This window comes from Anthonomus grandis, chromosome 21, assembly GCF_022605725.1.
Source record: "Anthonomus grandis grandis chromosome 21, icAntGran1.3, whole genome shotgun sequence".
Taxonomy (NCBI): Eukaryota; Metazoa; Arthropoda; class Insecta; order Coleoptera; family Curculionidae; genus Anthonomus; species Anthonomus grandis.
In genome coordinates, this window is record NC_065566.1 from 88,645 (window position 1) to 115,068 (window position 26,424).

Consider the following 26,424-nt stretch of genomic DNA (forward strand, 5'->3'; position numbering starts at 1 on the left):
TAACTTTATACATTTATGACACAATAATATTTAAAATTATAATAATATTGACCAACTAATAAAAAAAGTTGCCTTGAAGATACCTGATTGGATTAATGATTTAGCACAACACAACTTTAATTTTTTTTAGCTACTTGTAGTTTTATTGGGCTTTTTGGTACTTTAGCATTTTTAGCTGTTTTAGTACTTTTATTTAAGCCTTTTTATTTACTTAAGTTGCTATTCATATCAAGTGGTGCTGTAGCTAAAACTATAAGACAATCATAGTTTATTATAGAAACAAATTATAATGATTTTAAAAATATTTGTTGGTCACAATATGAATTATAAATAATATTATCATAAATAATCTGTTATTTTTGTTGTTGGAAAATAAGTAAAGAACTCTTAACAAATAGAAACATTTGGAGATATTAATGCAATTTAAATCATATTACAAATACCAAAATGGTATATTATTTGTTGCAATATAATAAATGTTTTATTAGACTTTACTTGAAATTCTAAGTTACTGAAGTTTAAAATTGCAAAACATATTTTTTTACAGGTATGTTTCTTAAATTGTTTTTACTCTCACGAGATGTGTTATAATTTGTAGCCTTGATCATATAATAATAAATATATTGCAAAATTGTGAATATTTGCATACAATAAATTTGTTTCAAAGCTAAGAGAACAACTTTTAGTACCGTATAGAACTAATAACGCTAAACAAAAATCTTTATTAACGTTCACCAATCCAACGAAAAAACATTGGAATTTGTACCTGATTAGATTAATGTTTTAGCACAACATTACTTCGACATTTCTTAGCTACTTGTAGTGTTTGTGGGCTTTTTGGTACTTTAGCAATTTTAGCTGTTTTAGTACTTTTATTTAAGCCTTTTATTTACTTAAGTTGCTATTAATGTCAAGTAACACTGTAGCTAAATCTATAAGACAATCATAGTTAATTATCAAGTTAAAAATACTTAGCCATGTACTTGAATACTATTACCATTTTAGGTATTTAAATAGGATTGAAAAAATGTTTGATTATAAGAAGCAAGACTAATATCTTATACATTTATGAGACAATATTTAAAATTATAATAATATTGACCAACCAATAAAAAAAGTTGCATTAAAGATACCTGATTGGATTAATGATTTAGCACAACACAACTTTAATTTTTTTAGCTACTTGTAGTTTTATTGGGCTTTTTGGTACTTTAGCATTTTTAGTAATTTTATTTAAGCCTTTTTATTTACTTAAGTCGCCATTAATGTCAAGTGGTGCTGTAGCTAAAGCTATAAGACAATCATAGTGTATTATAGAAACAAATTATAATGATTTTAAAAATATTTGTTGGTCACAATATTAATTATCAATAATATTATCATTAATAACCTGTTATTTTTGTTATTGGAAAATAAGTAAAACAATCTTAACAAATAGAAACATTTGAACATATTAATGCAATTTCAATCATATTACAAATACCAAAATGGTTTATTATTTCTTGCAACATAATAAATGTCTTGTATCAAGACTTTACTTGAAATTACAGTTTTTTGTAAAGTAAAGTTTAAAAAATAAAAACTGTTAAGAGAGTATAACTTCGAATTGAGATATCAATATTTTGCAATATATAAATATCAACTATATAATCAAAAAATATATGGACCAAAGAATTTATTTAATTTTTTATTTTTCTATACATTCTAGGTAATAAATAAATGTAATATTTATTTTGCTCGTTTTCTCATATTATTTAGAAGTTTTACCAATAGCTTTCTTATTTTCTGCACATATAGTTATTTTTATTTAAACGTCTTTTATTTCAAAATAAGGCAATTTATTTCTAGAATATCTATCTGAAATTCCATATCTATAATATGTTTTATATTTTTTACTTTAAACAATAAATCAGTGATAATAAATTGATAAATACAGTATAGAAAAAATTCTATTCAAAGTATCTATTATTTTATCATGAACATTGTCTATTAAAAATTATGAAATGCTTGCATATAATTTTGTTTAATTCTTTTAATGTAAAAGAAGCAAAAAATGAAAATATGTAAATTAAAAAAATATAAGCGTTTGTTAATTATCTTAGTTTGTAATTAATTCTAATATCATCAAATAGACATCTTTTAATGTGTCATCAAAATTAGATACTTTACCTATATTATTATCATCACAATTCCACCATTGATTATTAATGTTGACCACAGATGTATAATGGCCAGAAGTAATCTCTTGACCATGATGCTTGATAACACACTTCACCTTAAATCTGAAATTATCTAAAACTACATTTTGATTATTAAAATTTGAGAAGGTGGTATTTATTTTAACTGAACGACCATTTATAATCTGAGACCTTTGAAGTTGTAAAACTAAATATTTAGAAACAAAAGTAAGTTTGGAGAATGTTGTTAAATGATTACTACAATTTTGACATATTAATTCACTTTGTCTAGGGATAAACATCAATTCAAAATTTATATTATTTCCACAGTTTTCCGGAAAATATGCTATATATATACTGACCATATCGTTAGTTCCATATTCATTAATGTTGCAGTTTTCACAATGTTTTACATCCAGATGGGCTCGAGCATTAATGTAGATTTGAACATCGTCTACGTCCAATTTTCTCAATAATTTTCTACAGAATTCTTCAGCGTCTTGTTGCTCTTGCTGTAGGAATATGCCTCCTAGTAATTGTCGCACTGCCATTGCAGAATTTGTTCTCTTTAGCATAATGTCATGAATCCTAGAGTTAATGTTGGTGTTTCGCTTTGAAATTGAATTACGAATTTCTGGTAAACATAAAAGTGACTGTAAAACACTATTAGCATAACACGAAACATTATCTCTATTCATCAATGAAGGTGGTGTGCTATAAACATTAGGGATACTCTCATCATCAGAACTTAAAATAATGCCATCATCATTATTAATACTTTCTTCATCTTCCTGTAAGGATGCTTGGGTTGCTAAATATTGATTATTATTATTAGTATTCTTAACATTAAAGTGTAATTTTTGAGATACTTTTTTAGACTCATTAACAGTTTTTGGTAATGTTGGAATAAAATCTTTATCATAAATACTAACCACTATGGCTTTATGATGACTATAAACGGTATTATATATAAAATGTTGTAAATTTTTAAAGTTACTGAAAAGCCAATGAATTTGAGTATTAGATTTTGTAGTAGATTCATCTACACTAAGTTTAGATGTTAAACCTTTGAAATTCAAAGTCATTTTAAGGCCATTTTGTGTCTCATTTATTATGTCTTGATTAAAATCACCAATAATTAATATCCGTCCTTGCTGACCAAAAATAATGTCACTTAAACAACGTTGGGCTTGTAAAATTGTTAATTTTGGAGGATTGTATACTACCATAACGAAAATATCATTTAAAAGAAATGTTACAGCTTGAAAAACTATTCCAGAGAAATTTTTAGTGTACTTATTTATTGAACTTATTTTTGCAGCTAAATCTTTTTTCTTATAACAAATTATGCCAAAAGGTTTGCTTACATTTTCATTACTGAATAAATTTGCAAAACATTCAAAACCATTTATTTCTATATTAGTAGTATTGTTTTTGTGTAACCAAGTCTCAACAAAAAATAACAAATGTGCATCTTTAAAGATCGGATTGTTTTTTATAAATTTGAGATTTTTTGATAAGCTTTGTACATTTTGATAAGCAATGACGTTTTTAACATGAACATCTTTGACAAATTGGTTCTCATACCTGGATATTAGGAGCTTATTAATCTGCAAATTTTTGAGTTCCTTGAAAGCAACATCTTTGTCGGTCGGTGGTCTTGGAGCCTTGAATTGTCCAATGATGTACAATCCACTAAGTTTGGTAACTCGGCTGCAAGCAACATACACGCTGCTTCTGGACATTCGTTTACTTATATGAACAGCCACTTGTTCATAGGTAGCACCTTGACTCTTATGGATGGTGATTCCCTCACTGATGAGAAGTGGAAACTGTAGCCTTTCGACGTGGACGTTACTCCCTTTTTGGATTTTGATCGCTCTTGCAGTTTTTAGTATTGGTGTTTAAGTGGTCGGTATGTTGTGGGCTTCCATGTGGGCTTTATGTTTGTTTTGACAATCTATGCCAGTTTTTTTATCGAAAAATTCTATCCACACTCTATTTGGAATCTGATTGTGATCATATTCAATTTTTCGAAGGGCACCTGTTGCACCATTGACTAAACCGTCCTTGGTATCTATGTTAAGAGAGATCATATATTTTGCATCCACTTGTAGGATTAAAGTCAACATCAAGCCAAAACTCTCAGATTTTTTTAAATCTTTCGCATGCTCCAAAAATAATGTTTTTAGTTTTTCAGAGCAACTACCTTTAACTACATCTTTGGCTTCACTCACCGACCGCTCTGTGTTATATGTAGACAATTTTTTGTTATTGTATGCATCCACATCACTATTGTAGCTGAATAAATGGATGGTGTCTTCTGGGATTTGGAAGTCAGTAGGAACCTCTCTCGACTTAATTAACTTCACATCGTCGTCAGTCATCGCACCACATGCCATATTATTTAAGGCGATGGCAAATGATTTATCGTTACTTTGTCTCATAATCTCGGTTAATTCAAAGTACTTAAAAAGGTCCCATAAATAAGTGCCACAGATTTCCTTGTAGGGATTCCTCTTTGATGGCAAAAATAAAAAGGAATCTCCTACTGGTGGTAGTTGACGACTGTCGCCACACATGACAATGGGAATGTTTCCAAATGCTTCATCAGATTTGAAGATTTGCTGCAATCTGCTGTTTACATGTCCAAACATTTTGGCACCAACCATGGAATACTCGTCAATTATGATTAGTTTAAGTTCACATAAGGCAGAATAGATTGTGTTGACTGTTTCATGGCTTAAGGGAATCAAGTCATCATCGTATTGATTAACTGGTAAGGACAGAGCAGAATGTAGAGTTATTCCGCCAATGTTAAATGCTGCTTTGCCTGTTGGTGCAGCAAGTAAAACTTTGATACCTTCAGGATTATTTCCAGGAATTGAATTGTAATGTCTTAACAATGTTTGAGTTATGGCTGTTATTAGGTAACTTTCTCCTTTGTTGTTTTTCAAGTAACTGGTCTTGTACAATATTTAGGAACTCATATTGTTTTTGGTTTAATTTGCTTATAAGTTCCTCATACTCTGAGTCTGGAATTTGATGAGGGGTGGGAAATGCCATATGTTTCACAGGTGCTTCATTTTGGTTTCCATCAATGCCATCAAATGGATTATAATCGGGATTATCTATCGCATATGCCATGTATTCATTGTCGATATTGCCCTCAAAGCCATTATTAATGAGGTCATCTGTTCTATCTTGGGCACATTGCAATGCATCATCTAATATTTTCTCATCTAAAACATTAAATTTCCGTCTATTTTCAACTATTTCAGCATATCGGTCAACATATTTTATTTGCTGATCCACATTTTCAACTTCATCTACTTCATTTCTCCATGAAACATATAACATGATCTGTTCTCTGTAATAGTTTATAGGGTCTTGTTGTAGTCCATAACGTCGATAGGATATGATTTTAGGATGACTTCTTTTAACTAAGATTCCGCTCCCATCTTTCAATGGAAATATGGTTGCTTTTTTTGATTGTTCTTCTTTCTTGGAGAATTGATAATAGGCGGCCAATTCTGCCAAGCAAATATTTTCAAGCTCGTCTGGTCTCTGTTCATAATGTTCAATCAAACCATCACAATAGATATTGGTGTCCTCAGCAGACATTTCTTTTAGTTCTGCTAACGATTTTAATAGCTTTGTTCTTTCCATTATTGGGTTAGTAGGAATGTAAATATATCCACTGGACGTTTCATGCAGGGGAATCTGAAGAACACAATAGGCCGCTTCTTGAGCACTCACTTCACTAGCATTTAAAAAAACTGACGCCATTGCTTTTAATTTACCTTTGATGTCAAGGTTGCCTTTTTTAACCGCTTCCATTGTTCTCATGAGTAAATCTGACACACCTCTTTGGGATTTATTTATATAGTTGACTATATAGCTACAACAACCATAAGGTTCATAGACTAGCTGGATATCCATATTACTTCTCATCATAGTAAATATTTCTTCATTGAAGTTGTTGATGAAACAATCTTTGGGTCTTCTCTTTAGGAACATTGTTGTCTTAAATATGTTGTGTTGAATTATTGTTAGATATTTTTTTTTTGACATACAGAGATCTGCTAAAAATTCTTCGAAGGACAAATCAGGTTTATTTTGTAATTTTGTTTTTATCAACAACAATTTTTCGGACATGTTTTTTCTTAGCTCTTTATTGGTATCTATTTTCTTGTCCAGTTTAATAGGCATCAATATGGTGGTTTCATCCATAGGAAGATAGGGGATACCATATCTGCAGACCTGAAATAAAATAAAATATTTATTATTCTGAAGATATTGTATTCTTAAAGATATTTTTTTACTTAGGTGTATGACAAGCCAGCCAAGTGTTTTAATAATTGAATTAATTAGAGTGTAATATATATAAAATATAATAATTAGCCTTACTTTATTTTGAAATAACTGGAGTCTTTGAATATCAGCCTTTTTACATGATAATAATAATAATGACATATAGTAATTCAAATGTGGATATATACTAGTACTATATACAAGAGAATCAATAAAAAAACAAAGATTTACTGCTATTATTCTTAAAATAACTATTTTTTGTAGACTTTTTTATTAACATTTATCAAAATCTTATTAATCCATTAAGATATATTTACTAACCTCGTATCCCTTTATATCTTTCTTGCAAGACTTTGAATGATGATGAGTGTTGAATTGGATTATTTCACTGACACTCTCTAGATCTCCCTGGCAAGTGATGAACTTGTCGGCAAACTGGCAGCATTCTTTGAAACTTTCAGCGGTTTCATCAAATTTGGGGGCATCTGCTAACCACAGTAATCCATGGATATGGGGTGATCCACGATGTTGAAATTCTACTCGATAGTAAAAATGTACTATTGGGTGTTGCTTAAATGATCCACTATCACTCTTCATATGTTTAAATAACAACTTAAATCTATGGTCAAAATATCGAGCACATGTGATAGGGTCCGTCCTGATTAAACGGGTCTTTTCCAAATAAGAGAGGGTATTAGCTTCTTCAAGTGAAATTTCTTTACCATCAATAACCTTGGCTAATATTACAATTAATTCAGGCCATGCTGTTTCAGCTGCGGAAATGGTTATGAATAATGTTGGAATTCCAAACTGTCGAATCATACACATTAGTTTTGTTTTCTCTTGCTTCCAGTATGCCGGGGAACCTTTTATTTTATTAAGAAAATGATAGCCATCATCATTTTTCACAAGTTGCTCGATGAAATCGGGTTGTCTGACTTGTCCAGCTGTATATTTTCCACTTTCATTTTTCTTTTTCCTCAGGCATGTGTACACTGCTTTTGTTAATAGAATTATTTGACTCTTTTTAAATGTATATAGAAGATAATCTGTCCTTGCAAATCTCCTGTCTTTGTGCTGAAGTTGTATTTTAATTTCATCTGAGTAGCTGTACTTAACAAAGAATTGTTTCATTTTTCCACAATATAGACTTGGAAAGGAAAGTTCATCACTATACTTGTCTTGCATTAAATGGATTGGAGTTTTTCCTTCCCCAGGGGCGAAACAGATGTTTTCTAGATTATTCTTGTTTAGTAAAGTTTCTTGACCACCAGGATTCAATGGTTCTTCATCCTCATCTTCTAGAAATTCATCCAACTGATAGATATTGGCCTCTTTTTTATTACACCTTACAGCATTATTTGATTTTTCGACTTCCATTGTTTCACAATTATTTAGTTCATCCACTGCAATATTATTTATTTGTTTTGTTATACTACAGTTGAATGATTCAAGATCAATCTGCCTAATTAATGCATCTATTAATATATCATCATCATCATCATTATGATTTTGTTGTGAGCTAATGTAGTTTTCTATATCTTTCTGCCAATTGTTAGACACTTGAATACCTTCTTGGACATACAGGGGTTGTTGACACAAATATTCAGCTGCTTTAATTACAACTGCAGGTCTAATGGTTTCAAGCAAATAAGCATTTTTAAAATTAAGTTTTTTCTTTAGCTGAACTTGAATTGTCTGGGTGTCATCTAAATTTCTTGGAAGGATTCTAGTAGTGGTATCTACATTAACTGGTACATTAACAATTTGTACAAGTCATATGACCAGTGTTAGAGGAAGGTTTAAAGAGGAAGATTTATGAATAAGAGTAGCTGCTTCCAAGATAAAAAGAGAAAATAGAATTAAGATTTTTTGAGATATGAAGAGGGGCTTACAAGAATCTCTTAACCTTATATAACACAACACAAACGTACATGCACAACAAACTATATTTTTTTTAAATCACAAAAATAATGGTCACTAACCCCTTGTTGCTTAAGTCTCAAAAAGACATGCCATAATGAAGATAAGACTCAGAAATAAAAGAAAACTAGACTGAATGTGCAACTAGTCCTCCCAGCTCATGTCTTGCGATCTTTGAATTGAAGGCGACCATCATTGATAATACCAAGAAACTTGCAGTTTTCTTTGTTTTGCAAGAGAGACTCTTCACTAAACATGATGCTGTGGCTGTCATACTTAAAATATCATTTTTGGTGTATGTAAATAAGCCTAAGTTATTTACATACACCAAAAATAATACTTGTCCTAACACTCAACGTTGAGGTACTCCAGACTCAACAGATCTAAAATCAGACAAACACCCAGATAGTGTGACTGTCTGAGTACGATTTGATAGATAGGATTTCAGCCAGTGTAATGTCACACCTCTTAAGTCATATTTATTGAGCTTGGATAACAATATTCCATGATCCATACAATCAAATGCCTTGGATAGATCACAAAACACTGCCACCAATGACTCAGACAGAATTCAAAAACACATAGACATTCTCCAAAAAGCTAAAAAGCATCATGAATCCCTTTATCAGTTTGAAATCTAAATTGATTTGCAGATAAAATGCTATTATGTGTAAAACATTCTGACAAAATTCTGCTTTTTGCAAGTTTTTTAACTATCTTGGAGAGCCCTCTCCAAGATAGTTAAAAAACTTGCAAAAAGCAGAATTTTATATATATATATCTATTTTTTTCAACTATTTTATTCAAATCCCCACCTTTATGAAGAGGGACAATCATTGCCTCTTTTAAACATGAAGGAAAGATGCCATTATGCTAGATATTGTTTATGGCAGAAACTAAGGCATTCATTGCTGAGTCAGGCAAACAGAGTAATAACTTTGATAATATTCCATTAGGTCCAGATGATTTATGGTTTTGTAAGCATTTAAAAGGACTGACTTTTGCTAAATATGTCAGAGATCAATATTACTACTTACATCCTTGAGTAAGAAATGAGATATATTACAATAAAAATCATTTAAAATATTTGGTCTCACCTCTGGTCCAGATTTTTTTTTATGAGAATGCATAAAATCATTAATAATTGACCAACACTCTCTCTGATTATTTGATCACACATTTAAGAGGTCATTATAATAATTAGCCTTTTTGTAATTGTCTTTCTGTATAGGCTACGGTATTTCTGATGACAAAAGGGAATATATTTATTAGTTGTAGGTATATTTGCACAATTTAATCATAATACAGAGATTTAAAAAAAAAAAGTTTAAGGTCTGCTATGACCTACAGTTTTATATTTCTCAATTTAAACTTGTTTTGGAGAAAACAATGATTTATCTTGTAACATAGCACATGAAAAAATAAGGTAAATGCATCAGAAGCCATTCCAATTGCATTCCAATTTATCAAGGCTGTAGCAGAAAAAAAAGTATTGAAACTCGCTCTGCTGAAAATTCTTCCCACATAATGAAAAACAATCCAATCTTACATGGAATCTTAGCAAGAATTGCTTCGTGGCCAGAAATACCAGAAGAGAGTACTGAATGACATGTCACAAATAATTAAAAGTAGTTGCAGATGAGGATGGTATATGTGTGGGAGAAAAAACATGCATTTTTAAATCGTAAGACTCCAATATACTTAAAAGAGAAGTACAATTTGGCAAGATTATGTCAATGAAGTTAATATTAAAGTCACTATTAAGATAATAGAGAGTCAAGTTTGTCCAGAAATATACTAATATCTCCAGTGGGTGGTCTGTAAACACAAGAAACATACAAATTAATATGTCTAGAAAAACAAAGACAGAATTCAAAAACTTTCACCAACAAAAAACTCTCAAACTTGGCGAATTTACAGAAAAAAGGTTCAAGAGTTTGTTTAACTAAAATAGCAGTTCCACCATGTATGAAGTGTTGATGATAAAAAATTGATATAGGAACATAATTAAATATTAAAAAACATTTATTGGGCTTCAGCCAGTGCTCAGTTAATAATACATTATCAGGAAAATCACATGAATCAAGTAATAGATGAAGTTCATATATCTTATTTTTTAGAGACTGTATATTTAAAACAAAACTGCTAAATGGTTATTTCCAATATTATTAATTTAGGTAACAGTGGACTTTGTAACCAATTTCAACTTCAAACTCATTTATTTTAGAAAAATTTTGCTACAAATTCCACCCACAAAAAAAAGTTTAGGTCGATCATAATGTGCAGTTGGCCTACATGGTCTATATCAAAACTGTGACGGAGAATTGCAGTCAATAAATTTAGATAATATTTGTTATTCTTTCAATGCACAAATGTCGAAATAGAAAGTATGTTTTTTAACTTCCTACACCTTTATGGACTCTATCATTTTCCTTTTCAGCTTAATAAAATCATTAACATCTTATTGTAATAAATTAATTTCCATCTTATAGGTTGCAGACTTATTTTCTAATGTTTTTATTGTCACAATCTCAGATTGTCATTGTCACAAAATCAGTTTTTATTTAAGGTATTTTACTCATTAATTTGTGTATCAAAGTTAAGTTTTCCTTTTTGCATACTTTCAATAGCATTACTAACTCACTTTCTTAAATATTATTTGCATATATCATAAACATACATATATGTGTACATACAACAGGTGTTATTTACAGGGTGTGTTCTTCCATAACACCTGATTACAACAAACAAAACAAAATAATTTATAACAGTAAAAATTATTATATTATATTATATGTCAAGTATTAAAAACATAGCATACAATATATGGGAAAAATCGTGAAAAATAAACAATTTAAAACTGACTCTGCAGGTTACCATAAACCTAAATTTGTAGCAAGTTACCTTATACCTACCTATAAACATATTTGAGTCTACATAAAAATATATTAATTAAATTAAAAATATTACCTTATAAGCATTTTACAATATTCAGTTCTAAATACAAATCCACTAGAGCTAGTTAATAACACAAAAAATTCAGAATTGAAATAGCTTGCTGCTCTTTATGAACTGGGTGTGATGTGATACAATAGTGAAGTGATGTGATCTTTATAATATGAGTGTGAGGGCTACCTAGTTGCTAGGTGAAAACCCAGAATAACAAATAACAAATTATTAGAAATTCTAAAATCTAATTAATCATCTCTCAGATGAGGCAATTAGACTCATTTATTGTTCCCTGGTCAGATCAGTCTTCGAATACTGTTATGTGGTATGGTCCCCAATTCACCAAATTTTGATTAACACTCTTGAAAGGGTTCAACCTACATTTTTGAGTCATTGTGCTTATGGGTCTCATATCTCCACCTGGCTCTCTGGCTCAGATGCCACTTCATATGGAGGTCTATGGTAAATGGTTCATCTTCAAACTTGTACATGATTAGATAACATTTAATGTTCCATATCAGGGGATTAGACATCATGGCACTTTCAATGTTTTTTTTCATAAAATATTGTATGGAATTCATAGCCCTATCGAATTATAATTTCACGGACAATCAGGTGAAAAGATCTCCTGCCTTGTGATAAGTTGTTAACTTGGTAATTGTGTTGTTATATTATGACTTTATATGTTTTTTTATTATTAGTGTTCTCTTATTTTGAATTTAATACTTTATATTATATTATTACTACTATGAACCATATACTGTGTTTATAATCTTGAAAGGTTGTAGTATTTAATAAGGTTTGCCCATATATTTAATAAATTAATAAATAAATAAAAACAATAAGATTGAAGTAAATAACAACCTCAAAAATATTCACTGTTACTCAATTTATTTTTTAGTAAAATATTCAATACTTATTGGTAAAAAAAACAAAAGTTCAAAAAAACTAAGCTAAGTAAATTCTGTATATTTATAATATGTATATATATATATCCAGTATATTTTTAAAATCTTGGTAATAAATAACATTATGTTTGCAATACAAAATATTAACTGAATTTAAATATGCATTAGTAATTTTAATGTAGATATACCTATTATTAAATTGAAATTTTCCACTAATATCACCCCTATAATCCCACTGAATTTTTTTTTACTAATGATCAAAATAAAAATATGGTTTGCATCAATGTAATACTACTTCCAAGCACAATTTCATTATGCTTAAATAAGATATTTTTATAAACAATCTATTAATGAAAATATTAATTTTTCTAATGATAAGTCTATATGTATTACTGATGTGATAACCACTGATGAGTACTACAGTCTCTGGTAGCATAAATATTTCATAACTTACTGATACTTACAATATTGAACACTATCCAAATCTTGGTCAGAATTTTGGAAAGACACTTTAGAAGCACCTCTGCTTTATTGAAAAAATACTTTATACTTTATATGTAACTGAATGCAGGACCAAGTTAACTGCTAACTTTAATTTTTTATTCACAATTTTAATTTTAGGAATTGCCTGACTATATCACAGGACAGTGCTTTTCGAATGTTAAAATATTTTTCTGTTGTTACATATATGTTATTGTTTTACATATTTTAATTATATGATTATAAGTAGCATAAGTTTCTTCAAATTTCAAACAATGTTGTTAGTTTAAGAATATGAAAATGTTATATAACAGCAATTGATGCCTTTAAGGATTAAAGATCTTAATATAATATTGTTTTCTTTCTTAACTATTGTCTTAGGAATATCATGTAAAAGTTGAATTTGTGAAGTGTAAGAATAACAGCACAGTAAATTTCACTATTATTAATGAGTTGAATATTATTTTATTACAACAATAGGGTTTTACAATGGCAATGTATACTTTTATTTTTTCCATATGCAGTTTTTGATTGTTGCTGTGGTTATATTTATTAATCTACATACCAATATTTTTATGTAAGTTAAAATAATGTGGAAAAGATAGCTTTGGAAGGTATTTTTGAATATAGCAAATAATCAATGTTAGGTTTACTAAATCTACATGCAGTTGGATATTATTACTGTAATTATGATTAAAAACAAATTTATTACCTACAGAGTATAATAATGTACACTTACTTTTGCAATATGGAAGAATTGAAATAATAAATAAAACAAAACAAAAAGTCTTTTTTGAGTTAATAAATGTCTCACTACTATACTGTTCACCACTAATATAAGTCACTACTATACTGTTCATCACTAATATAAGTCACTACTATACTGTTCAAACTACTAATCACTAACACTGAATCAAAAATACTCTGAAGATCCTGTGAATGTACATATTCGCCGGAAAGTTTGGAAATTTGCAAAAAAAAATGGCTGCAAATAACCAAACCACCATGAACTTGAACCGTACAACAATAACGTACCTAATTCGACATCGACACAAAGAGAACTAAAGTCAGGGTTGCCACAATGATTTTTATAAAAGTACTAGATTCCTAAATAAAAAGTGTCAGAATGTACTAGATTTGACAAATGAGCTAAAAAATAGTTTAAACGGGTGAGGGGGAGGGAGGGTGTAAGTAAAATAAAAGTCAAAATAAAATATAAAAACAATGAACAGCTTTGCTAGTGGTATTTTTTCAACAAAATTAAAGAATAAACAATTTGCCTCAGGTACCCACACATAAATTGTGTGCATCCCTGCAGCTGTTTTATTTTTACTACAGTGTATTGAGGGTTGCAGTGATTTTAACATTATATAATGTTGTATACCGAATGCGTCTTCAATGAAAATTTTGTTAAGTCAACATTGCATCAAGTCCGTCTGGCACACATTTGTTATCTTATCGATCGATGAGTTGCACACAGTATATTCTTATTATAAATATATGTCTGTAATATTGTAAAAATAAGAATATAATTTTAAAAAACGTACTAGATTTTGATCAGTACGTACTAGACCACTATATTCTATTGAAAAGTACTAGATCTAGTACAAATGCACTAGGTGTGGTAACACTGACTAAAGTCATGAAGCAACACTGACATAATAGAATGAGAGAGAGGTCCGAGAAAGAGTACTGAAGTCATGAAATTGAAGTGAAAACAATAGAATAACCGCAAATAGAAAGGTAAGATGCGTGTTAATCACGGTTTTGGAGTTCTGCTAAGTTTGAAGCGCCATCTAGTGGATGACCGGCGCCGGGGCAATTTGGGGTTATTCTGATCGAAAAACAGTGTTGCCAGTTATGAAATAGAAATTAAAATTTGCCACCAAAGCACGAATAGCTAAGGATATTTGATTAAAATTGAGATAAACCCAAATTTGTTATTGTAATTATCAAAAAGAAATAGAAATAGTATATTATTTAATTTTTTATTTAAATGCGCCACATCTGACAACACTGGGTATAAAGCCACCAACCGCTGCATTGACAATTGAAAGTTCCAATGGAAATTGATGGTCCCCGTCGCAATTGCAGCACTGGTCGGGCGTTGCTCTGTATTTAGTGCACTCAGTGTATAGGTGCACCCCTTTACATTTATGGTAACGCGACATTGCACTGCAATTACTCGTTGCGTGCCCGTATTCCTGGCATCTGTGGCACTGTCCGATTTACCTTATATTTTCAATAGTGAAGATTTTTAAACACTCAACGCAAACTTTAATATTTAATAGCGTGTCAACTTTATAAATATCTTCTTGATCTTTTGGAACCAAAAACCCTGATAAACCTGTTGGCCTCTTTCTAAACTATCAAATTTCCTTTGGGTCGAACCCCATCAGGTTTAGTTCCTTTTTGATTTCTTTAAGATTAAAATTACGGTCGAACCCCCTGAGAATGACGTTCAGTTTTCGATCCTCCTCGAGGAAAAAGAAGTTGAATTCCACTCCCTTTTCCCTGAGAAGTTTAGTTAGCCCTCTATGATCCTGGGGAGTCTTTCGGAAGAGCGCTAGTTCCAGTCTCTCTTTTTGAATTTTAATAATATTGATTTCATTTTCCATAATTATTTTATATTTTAATGCCGAGTTTGATGTGTCCCTAATAGCTTTTTGGGGACTTTTGAGGTACAGGGATTTGCGCTCCTCTCCTTTCCCACCAGGGAGAGACTATTTAACGGCATAAACAATGTAATTTTCAAGACGTTTCCCATTGCTCTCAGCCTCCTAGCTGAAATAATTTTAAAAAAGTCCTAAACTGACAATTTTTTGTAAAAAGACCCAAGAAAAAAAAATATTTTTTTGGTCGAAAATCGAGATTTTTCAAGATTGATAAAATGACACAAAATAAAAAGAAAACCTTAGGACCCATAAGAATGTATGTATTGAGATGTATTGAGGACAAAAGGATTTTTAGGCAGATTTTTCTGATTTTTCAGTTTTATTTTTATAAGCCAATTGTATCAAAGTATCAAAAGAATTGACAGGTGAATAAGGAATAAAAAAAGCCCTCAATGAATTGAATCAAAGGTATAGAAACCGAGATATTAGTAAAAATGTGGAAAAAAGAAAAGAAAATAATAGAAAATAGTAAAAAAGCTTTATGACAAAATTTTCCACGATCTATACGAGTGCCACAATATAAAGAGAAAGATTAGGTCTCATAAGAATTCATGTTTGGGGATAAGAAAACCGGGTTTCTTTATGGATTTTTTTATTTTTTAGATAAATTTTTGAAAGTTAATAGTAATAAGATATCAAAAGAATTGACAGGAAGAGAATAAAAAAAAAAAAGAAACAATCAACGAATTGAATCGAAGCTATAGAAACCAAGATATAAGTAAAAATGTAGGAAAAACAAAAGAAAAGGTTTACTAAATCTACATGCAGTTGGATATTATTACTGTAATTATGATTAAAAACAAATTTATTACCTACAGAGTATAATAATGTACACTTACTTTTGCAATATGGAAGAATTGAAATAATAAATAAAACAAAACAAAAAGTCTTTTTTGAGTTAATAAATGTCTCACTACTATACTGTTCACCACTAATATAAGTCACTACTATACTGTTCATCACTAATATAAGTCACTACTATACTGTTCAAACCACTAATCACTAACACTGAATCAAAAATACTCTGAAGATCCTGTGAATGTACGTATTCGCCGGAAAGTTTGGAAATTTGCAAAAAAAAATGGCTGCAAATAACCAAACCACCATGAACTTGAACCGTACAACAATAACGTACCTAATTCGACATCGACACAAAGAGAACTAAAGTCAGGGTTGCCACAATGATTTTTATAAAAGTACTAGATTCCTAAATAAAAAGTGTCAGAATGTACTAGATTTGACAAATGAGCTAAAAAATAGTTTAAACGGGTGAGGGGGAGGGAGGGTGTAAGTAAAATAAAAGTCAAAATAAAATATAAAAACAATGAACAGCTTTGCTAGTGGTATTTTTTCAACAAAATTAAAGAATAAACAATTTGCCTCAGGTACCCACACATAAATTGTGTGCATCCCTGCAGCTGTTTTATTTTTACTACAGTGTATTGAGGGTTGCAGTGATTTTAACATTATATAATGTTGTATACCGAATGCGTCTTCAATGAAAATTTTGTTAAGTCAACATTGCATCAAGTCCGTCTGGCACACATTTGTTATCTTATCGATCGATGAGTTGCACACAGTATATTCTTATTATAAATATATGTCTGTAATATTGTAAAAATAAGAATATAATTTTAAAAAACGTACTAGATTTTGATCAGTACGTACTAGACCACTATATTCTATTGAAAAGTACTAGATCTAGTACAAATGCACTAGGTGTGGTAACACTGACTAAAGTCATGAAGCAACACTGACATAATAGAATGAGAGAGAGGTCCGAGAAAGAGTACTGAAGTCATGAAATTGAAGTGAAAACAATAGAATAACCGCAAATAGAAAGGTAAGATGCGTGTTAATCACGGTTTTGGAGTTCTGCTAAGTTTGAAGCGCCATCTAGTGGATGACCGGCGCCGGGGCAATTTGGGGTTATTCTGATCGAAAAACAGTGTTGCCAGTTATGAAATAGAAATTAAAATTTGCCACCAAAGCACGAATAGCTAAGGATATTTGATTAAAATTGAGATAAACCCAAATTTGTTATTGTAATTATCAAAAAGAAATAGAAATAGTATATTATTTAATTTTTTATTTAAATGCGCCACATCTGACAACACTGGGTATAAAGCCACCAACCGCTGCATTGACAATTGAAAGTTCCAATGGAAATTGATGGTCCCCGTCGCAATTGCAGCACTGGTCGGGCGTTGCTCTGTATTTAGTGCACTCAGTGTATAGGTGCACCCCTTTACATTTATGGTAACGCGACATTGCACTGCAATTACTCGTTGCGTGCCCGTATTCCTGGCATCTGTGGCACTGTCCGATTTACCTTATATTTTCAATAGTGAAGATTTTTAAACACTCAACGCAAACTTTAATATTTAATAGCGTGTCAACTTTATAAATATCTTCTTGATCTTTTGGAACCAAAAACCCTGATAAACCTGTTGGCCTCTTTCTAAACTATCAAATTTCCTTTGGGTCGAACCCCATCAGGTTTAGTTCCTTTTTGATTTCTTTAAGATTAAAATTACGGTCGAACCCCCTGAGAATGACGTTCAGTTTTCGATCCTCCTCGAGGAAAAAGAAGTTGAATTCCACTCCCTTTTCCCTGAGAAGTTTAGTTAGCCCTCTATGATCCTGGGGAGTCTTTCGGAAGAGCGCTAGTTCCAGTCTCTCTTTTTGAATTTTAATAATATTGATTTCATTTTCCATAATTATTTTATATTTTAATGCCGAGTTTGATGTGTCCCTAATAGCTTTTTGGGGACTTTTGAGGTACAGGGATTTGCGCTCCTCTCCTTTCCCACCGGGGAGAGACTATTTAACGGCATAAACAATGTAATTTTCAAGACGTTTCCCATTGCTCTCAGCCTCCTAGCTGAAATAATTTTAAAAAAGTCCTAAACTGACAATTTTTTGTAAAAAGACCCAAGAAAAAAAAATATTTTTTTGGTCGAAAATCGAGATTTTTCAAGATTGATAAAATGACACAAAATAAAAAGAAAACCTTAGGACCCATAAGAATGTATGTATTGAGATGTATTGAGGACAAAAGGATTTTTAGGCAGATTTTTCTGATTTTTCAGTTTTATTTTTATAAGCCAATTGTATCAAAGTATCAAAAGAATTGACAGGTGAATAAGGAATAAAAAAAGCCCTCAATGAATTGAATCAAAGGTATAGAAACCGAGATATTAGTAAAAATGTGGAAAAAAGAAAAGAAAATAATAGAAAATAGTAAAAAAGCTTTATGACAAAATTTTCCACGATCTATACGAGTGCCACAATATAAAGAGAAAGATTAGGTCTCATAAGAATTCATGTTTGGGGATAAGAAAACCGGGTTTCTTTATGGATTTTTTTATTTTTTAGATAAATTTTTGAAAGTTAATAGTAATAAGATATCAAAAGAATTGACAGGAAGAGAATAAAAAAAAAAGAAACAATCAACGAATTGAATCGAAGCTATAGAAACCAAGATATAAGTAAAAATGTAGGAAAAACAAAAGAAAACTGATTTTTTTCCACCGTACAATTTTTTTTTCCTAAAATGATTATTGGCAAATTTCAAAATAAGCCCTAAACTAACAATTATTAGTAAAAAAACTTAATAAAAAAATAATTTTTTTTTGGTCGAAAATCGAAAGAGAGATGGATACCCACGAAAATTTTCGAAAAAATGATTTTTATTTTTTTCTAAATTAACTGTAAGTCTGAGAACTTTTTGCTTTCAACAAAAGTTCTTAGGAATATTACGAGGTATCGGTATGTTAAAACGAATCGGTTCTAACTATCATAGAATCAGAGAAAATTGAAAAAAACTGTAAAATATAAATATCGAATTATCAAGAGCCCTATGGAAAAATTTCAATTTTTTATTTTTCTATCCTCCACTACTTCAGAGTACCTTTAAAAAAGGTTATTACCAATTTGACTCTAAAATGAACAAAAATCTTATTTCTTTGCAATTTTCGATTTTCGAACAAAATCCGGGTCAAAATGAGCATTTTTTCAAAATATGCTCCGAATTCAAAATTTCTTTTTTCTACTTAAAGACGACTTAAAAAGTAGTAAAAAAGCTTCATGACAAATTTTTCTACGATTCATACGAGTGGCACAATATAAATAGAAAGATTAGGTCCCATAAGAATTGATGTTTGGGGATAAGAAAATCGGGTTTTTTCGTGGATTTTTGTAATTTTTTAGTTTTATTTTTGAAAGCCAATACTAATTAAATATGAAAGGAGTAGACAGATGAAGAAAAAGAAGTAAAAAAAACCATCAGTGAATTAAGTCGAAGCTATAGAAACCGAGATATTAATAAAAAGGTGAAAAAAACAAAAGAAAACTCGTTTTTTCCCATGGTACCATTTTTTTTCCTAAAATAATTATTGGCAAATTTTAAAGTAAACCCTAAACTAATAATTTCCAGTAAAAAAACTCAATAAAAAAATAATTTTTTTTTTGGTCAAAAATCGAAAGGGGAATACCCACGAAAAATTTCGAAAAAATGGTTTTTATTTTTTTCTAAATTAACTGTAACTCTGACAACTTTTTGTTTCAAATAAAAGTTCTCAGGAATTTTATGAGGTATCCGCGTGTCAAAATAAATCGGTTCTAGCTATTATAGAATCGGAGAAAATTGAAAAAAACTGTAAAACATATATATCGAAATATCAAGAGTCCTATGGAAAAATGTCAATTTTTTATTTTTCTATCTTGCACTACTTCAGAGTACCTTTAAAAAAGGTTATTACCAATTTGACTCTAAAATGAACAGAAACCCTATTTCTTTGCAATTTTCGATTTTCGAACAAAATCCGGGGTCAAAATGACCATTTTTTCAAAATATGCTCCGAATTCAAAATTTCTTTTTTCTGGTTAAAGACCATTCAAAAACTAGTAAAAAAGCTTTATGACGAATTTTTCCACGATTCATACGAGTGTCACAATCTAAAGAGGAAGATCAGGTCCCATAAGAAGCAATGCATTAGGATAGGAAAAAGTGGTTTGTTTCTTGTTTTTTTTTTAATTTTTATTTTAAAAGGCAATTATAATAAAATAAAAAAATTTAAAGAATAAAAAAACGAATAAAAAAATTTATCAACTTATTGAATTGAAGCTATAAAAGCCGTGATCTCAATAATATAGTAAAAAAAATATAAAAATACACCTTTTTTTGACACCGCATCAATGTCTTTTTTTTCTAAATTGATAAACTATTAATATAAATTTATTACCAATTTAGCAACCTCCACTAAAAGAACCCTACTAAAATAAAACTATTATCACTATTATCTTTTTTCCAGATATTTATACCTTGTCCTAACCTTTATGCTGCTATTACTATTATTATAAATATTATCTTTCTTGTAAATGTCCTTAAACCTTAAAACACCCTTTATAATACGATTACTATAATTATAAATAATATTTTCCTTATGAAAGCACCAAAACCTTAAAACCCCCCGTATAATTCTATTTCCATACTATTATTATCCTCATAAATGTTCCGTAATATCAATACCCTCTGTATATTTCAAATATATATTTCTTAATATTTATATTCATTTTATTTATCCTAGTAATTTATCAAGAAACCGCGTAAAATTGTCCCCATAATACTAATAATATTCATTAATAAAATAACTCATGACGTCACGAGATGAACACGACGCGTTTATAATTGTTGCCAGACATCCTCCATCCTTCTCTCAAACCGCTTTTCCTTCTCTAACTCGTAGCGCAAACGGGCCGAATTTGCCGCCACAATACCCCGAAAACCCCGCGCTTACGTCATCTGACCATGTGCAACTCGATAGTGACGTCGTCCGTATGCCTTTACATTGGGTCAATTTGGTGCTGGACCGCCAACTATTTTGTACCATGCGTTGACTCCCGTGGTGTCGACGGTATGACTGGTTGATTGGAACGGCTTATTTTTGGGGGTTTTTCTTAAATAACAGCGCATTGCGGAACAACGGTAACATTTGAAGAAAAACGGTTTTTAGTGGATTATAGCCAGATAGTGTCCGGTGATTTCAGAAAAAAAATGGTTTTCGTAGGTGTCATAGGTATGCCGGTATAAAGCGTCAAAGTTAAAAAAAGGTGTAGAGCAAAAACTACTCTACGTAGAAGGTTGTAGAGTACGTTGAAAAATAGTATTTAAAAACGCTTAAAGTTTGAAATTTTTAGGTGCCACCATTAAAGAGTTATTAAGAAAAATAGAAAAAATCGGTCAAAAAAAGGCTCAAAAAGGGGTTCATATTTGTTAACACAGCTCACCCTGTATAATAGGTAGGGCCATGATTAATACCTCTATTTAATCCTAAAGGAATATGCTTTCAAACGGTGTTAATAAAAAATATTAAAAAAATTTTTTAGAAGTAGAAAAAAATTGATTTCTCGAAAAATTCACTTTTTTTTTTTCGAAAAAAAAAATTTTAAGTTTGGGCTCGTTTATCGCAGAAGGAGTTTCTTTTGGAAAAAAATAGTTTTAACAAAAAAGAAAGCTACATTTACGTAGAAAAGGGCTGTTTTATTCGCATTGTCGGGAACATTACCGTTTAGGCCCCACAGCCGTTTAAGTCCGCGAGGTACCGCGCAAAAAGTTCAAAATTCATTCACAGAAAAATCCGACTTCTAAAGGGTTTATCTTAAAAAGCGCCCTTTAGGAGCTGCTTTATATAAAGGTCTTTAACGGCAATGAGTTTTAGAAAAATCGGCCGGGTCAGTTTTCCACAACGACTTAATCAAATTTTTTTCGTCCAAAAACCGTTTTTTGCTACGCCGTGGGCGTGGCGGAAAATTTTTTTCACCGTTATATACTCTCATCCTTCCTACATATAACGGTAAAAACCGGAAAAAAAAATTCGCGATAGAACCAAAGTTATTAGCGTTTATGTGACGCAGGGTCCGAAAATCCTTCAATTTAGCTGGATGCGTTCTTACAATACGCGAAGCGTATTGTAACAAGTAGACGCTTTGCGTCTACTTTGGTCCGTGGGGACCAGTAGAAATTTTTAAAATTTTTGTTAGTATTACAAAAAAAAATCTCCACAAAAATCCATGAGGTGCCCTAAACACGCAGTGGGGAAGAGACCTGCCGTATCCTCAAAAAGCTCAAACCTTAGTTCCGAGTTCAAACCTTAGTCTCGGCATGGTGCTCTACCCAACTTTTTCTTTTTTTAGTATTTCGAAAAAATAACATCTATAGTAAATATCGAGAGAAAAGGGAAGGTCTCATTATCTATTATAATCAGAAATAAATTTCATTGAAATATTACTTAGTTATTTCTGGGTATCATGCTTCAGAGAACCATGATGTGTTACAATACGCTCCGCTCTTAAGTAACTCGTATAAATATAACCAATATTCAATGATACCTTCTTATTTTATTATAATGCGCCATCTATGGTAAATACGCTAAAACAGAGTCCTCAATTATAATACACTGTTATACTGACAAACGTTATGGCGTATTCGCCATAGTATGCAGATAATTTCATTTACGTTTTTAAATTATGCTCCAAATTCAAAATGTATTTTTTTACCTTAAAGGCCATTCAAAATTAAGTAAAAAAGTTTTATAAATAAATTTTACACGATTTATCCGTGCCACAAGATAAAGGAAAAAGAGGGTCCCATTTATTAGATTATTGGAATAAAACAACCGTGTTTTTATGTCGATTTTTTTTATTTTTCAAATTTATTTTTGAAAGCTTATAGTAATAAGATATAAAACGAAAAGAATCGAAACTATAGAAGCCGAGATATAAGTAAAAATGTGGGAAAAACAAAAGAAAACTGGTTTTTCCCACCGTACCATTTTTTTTCCTAAAATGATTATTGGCAAATTTTAAGTTAAGCCCTAAACTAACAATTTCCAGTAAAAAAGCCCAATAAAAAATATTATTTTTTTTTGGTCAAAAATCGAAAGTGGTACACTCACGAAAAATTTCGAAAAAATGATTTTTATTTTTTTCTGAATTAACTGTGAGTCTGAGAACTTTTTGTTTTAAATAAAAGTTCTTAGGAATATTACGAGGTATCCGTATGTCAAAACGAATCGGTTTTAGCTATCATAGAATCGGAGAAAATTAGAAAAAACTATAAAACATAAATATCAAATTATCATGAGCCTTATGGCAAAATTTCAATTTTTTATTTTTCTATCCTGTACTACTTCAGAGTACCTTTAAAAAAGGTTATTACCGATTTGACTCTAAAACGAACGGAAAACCTATTTCTTTGCATTTTTCGATTTTCGAACAAAATCCGTGTCAAAATGAGCATGTTTTCAAAATATGCTCCGATTTCAAAATTTCTTTTTTCTGGTTAAAGACCATTCAAAAACTAGTAAAAAAGCTTAATGACAAAATTTTTTCACGATTTATATGAGTGCCACAATATAAAGAGAAAGATTGGGTCCCATAAGAATTATTATTTGGGGATAAGAAAACCGGGTTTTTTCGTGGATTTTTTTGATTTATCAGTTTTATTTTTGAGAGGTAATAGTAATTAGATATAAAAAGAATTGACAGGAGAAGAATAAGGAATAAAAGAAACCATTAACGAATTGAATCGAAGCTATAGAAGCCGAGATATAAGTAAAAATGTGGGAAAAACAAAAGAAAACTGTTTTTTTTCCACTGTACCATTTTTTTTTCCTAAAATGATTACTGGAAAATTTTGAAGTAAGCCCTAAACTAACAATTTCCAGTAAAAAAACTAAATAAAAAAATTATTTTGTTTTTGGTCGAAAATCGAAAGGGGTATACCCACGAAAAATTTGGAAAAAATTGTTTTTATTTGTTTATAAATAAAATATAACTCTGACAACTTTTTGTATCAAATATGTCTCAGAAATGGATTGTGAGTGAATGGATTGTGATGAAAATGAGTTTCTCATCCAAATTTCATCTCATTTCAAATCCAAACAAATGTTGGAAGATATATTAAAGTCTCCGCATCTTTCTTACTTTTCTATATGAAAATAAAATGTAAGTATCACAATTACACACATACGAAAGTTTTTCTTTTTAAATTCAGTTTCATAATTACCAATTTTTAGTGAATAATCCTGAAATTTATGAAAATACATACATTTTAAGGTTATGTCATAATGTTTTGATTGTTATATTTGATTTTGTTTTTGTGATTGTAGTGGACTACACCAACAAAGGTTATGTGTTTTGCACCAGATTGAATGCATCATAGCGAAAAACGGACCTGTCATATCTTTAAATTTCCAAAAGAGCCCCTGGAAAAAGAAAAATGAATATCTCTGCTAAGGAATACTAAGGTATTTTTACTAAATCTTTTATTTTTTTTAATACCCAAATGAGGTATTCTATAAATTTTGCTCCTTGTAGGCAAATGGATAAAAAACCTTCAGTCCATGCATTGGTATGTAATTGTTGACAAAAATACAATGAATGGCCTCACTACTTTTCCACATGCAAAGAGGTTAACCAAGGAGAAATTAAAGACATTGTCAAAAACCTAGGTAAGTCTATACTTCCAACTTATCTTTATTTATTTCGAAGCTTGTTTTTTTTCAAGGTAAATACAGAATTGCTTAGTACAAAGTTATCTATACCCAGTACAAGTTTGTCCACTTCTTTGAAGCATGGTACTTCAAACAGAGAAACTGTCAACGATTTGGTAGAAGGTGAGCCGATGTCAAATTCCAGTAAGGGACATGATTTCAATTTTGCACCAACAGCAGAGCCGAAATTCATTTTGCTGCAAAAAGTTGGAGGATGTGAAAGAAAAAAGTGCAGAAGTTAAAATTAAGTTTTTCATATGAGCACATAATAAAGTTTGACATGTAATAAATATTTTTGTAATTTTATTAAGTTAATTAATTTTATACAGTATTTAAATAATAATTGTATAGTTCACATAGAATAGGCAGAAATTATATGTACATATATAAATTTTTTTATTAAGATAAGGACAACATGTATTAAAGCATAACACATAATATAGACACACACGTAATATCTTTATTAAAAATTATGATTGTATATTATGTAGCATTAGAGCCTAAAAACATTAAGGACAATAAAGGTCGTTTTTATTGGCAAATGACAATATTATTTTCTCTATTTCCTACATTTTTGGTGAAGGGAATAGGCTCTGCCCTAAGAAGCCAGGTTAAACCAAGAGCAAAAAAGTTTAGGTCTCATGAGTGTAAGTAAAGTAAACATTTCTATTAAAAAGGCCATCCAAGATAAAAAAAAATATACTAAAAATATTAATGTTAATTCTTTAGCGACATCTAGGGTGGATATGCTGAATCAACTCATCAATTAATTCACTGTCGTACTGATGAACGTTATGGCGTATTCACCAAAGTATGCAGATAATCGCTGTTTTTAAAGTAATTTCATTTGCGTTTTCAAATTATGCTTCAAATTCAAAACTTCTTTTTTTACCTTAAAGACCATTCAAAACTTAGTAGAAAAGTTTAATAAGAAAATTGTCCACGATTTATCCGTGCCACAAGATAAAGCGAAAAGAGGGGGTCCTATTTATTAGGGTATTGTGATAAGACAATCGGGTTTTTACGTCGATTTTTTTTATTTTAAAAAGCAATTGTAATAAAATATAAAAAGAATTAACAGGAAACGAATTAGTAATAAAAGAAACTATTAACGAATTAAATCGAAGCTATAGAAGCCGAGATATGAGTAAAAATGTGGAAAAAACAAAAGAAAACTGGTTTTTTCCCACGGTACAATTTTTTTTTTTAATGATTATTGACAAATTTTAATGTTAGCCCTAAACTGGCAATTTTCATTAAAGAAAAACCCAAGAAAAAAAAATTTTTTTTTTGGTCGAAAATCGAAAGGGGTAGAGCCACGAAAATTTTCGAAAAAATGGTTTTTATTTTTTTTTAAATAAACTATAACTCTGACAACTTTTTGTATCAAATAAAAGTTCTTGGGTATATTGAGAGGTATTCGCCTGTCAAAACGAATTGG

At 30.3% G+C, this 26,424-nt stretch overlaps 2 protein-coding genes across 6 annotated transcripts in view; one reads left to right on the forward strand and one right to left on the reverse strand.

Moving 5' to 3' along the window:
- Positions 1-26,424, forward strand: part of LOC126748069 (30S ribosomal protein S5-like) — a 46,767-nt gene that overhangs the window by 10,564 nt on the left and 9,779 nt on the right. The gene's annotated exons all lie outside the window — the stretch shown is intronic.
- LOC126748061 (uncharacterized) overlaps positions 1,915-26,424 on the reverse strand; it is a 44,493-nt gene continuing 19,983 nt past the window's right edge. Inside the window, exon 2 of one of the 2 annotated variants that reach the window (XM_050457068.1) lies at positions 1,915-5,107. In XM_050457068.1, coding sequence (XP_050313025.1) covers positions 4,082-5,107 — 1,026 coding nt within the window. In that variant the 3' untranslated portion in view covers positions 1,915-4,081. The remainder of the gene's footprint in view (positions 5,108-26,424) is intronic. The other variant, XM_050457069.1, reaches the window with a different exon arrangement.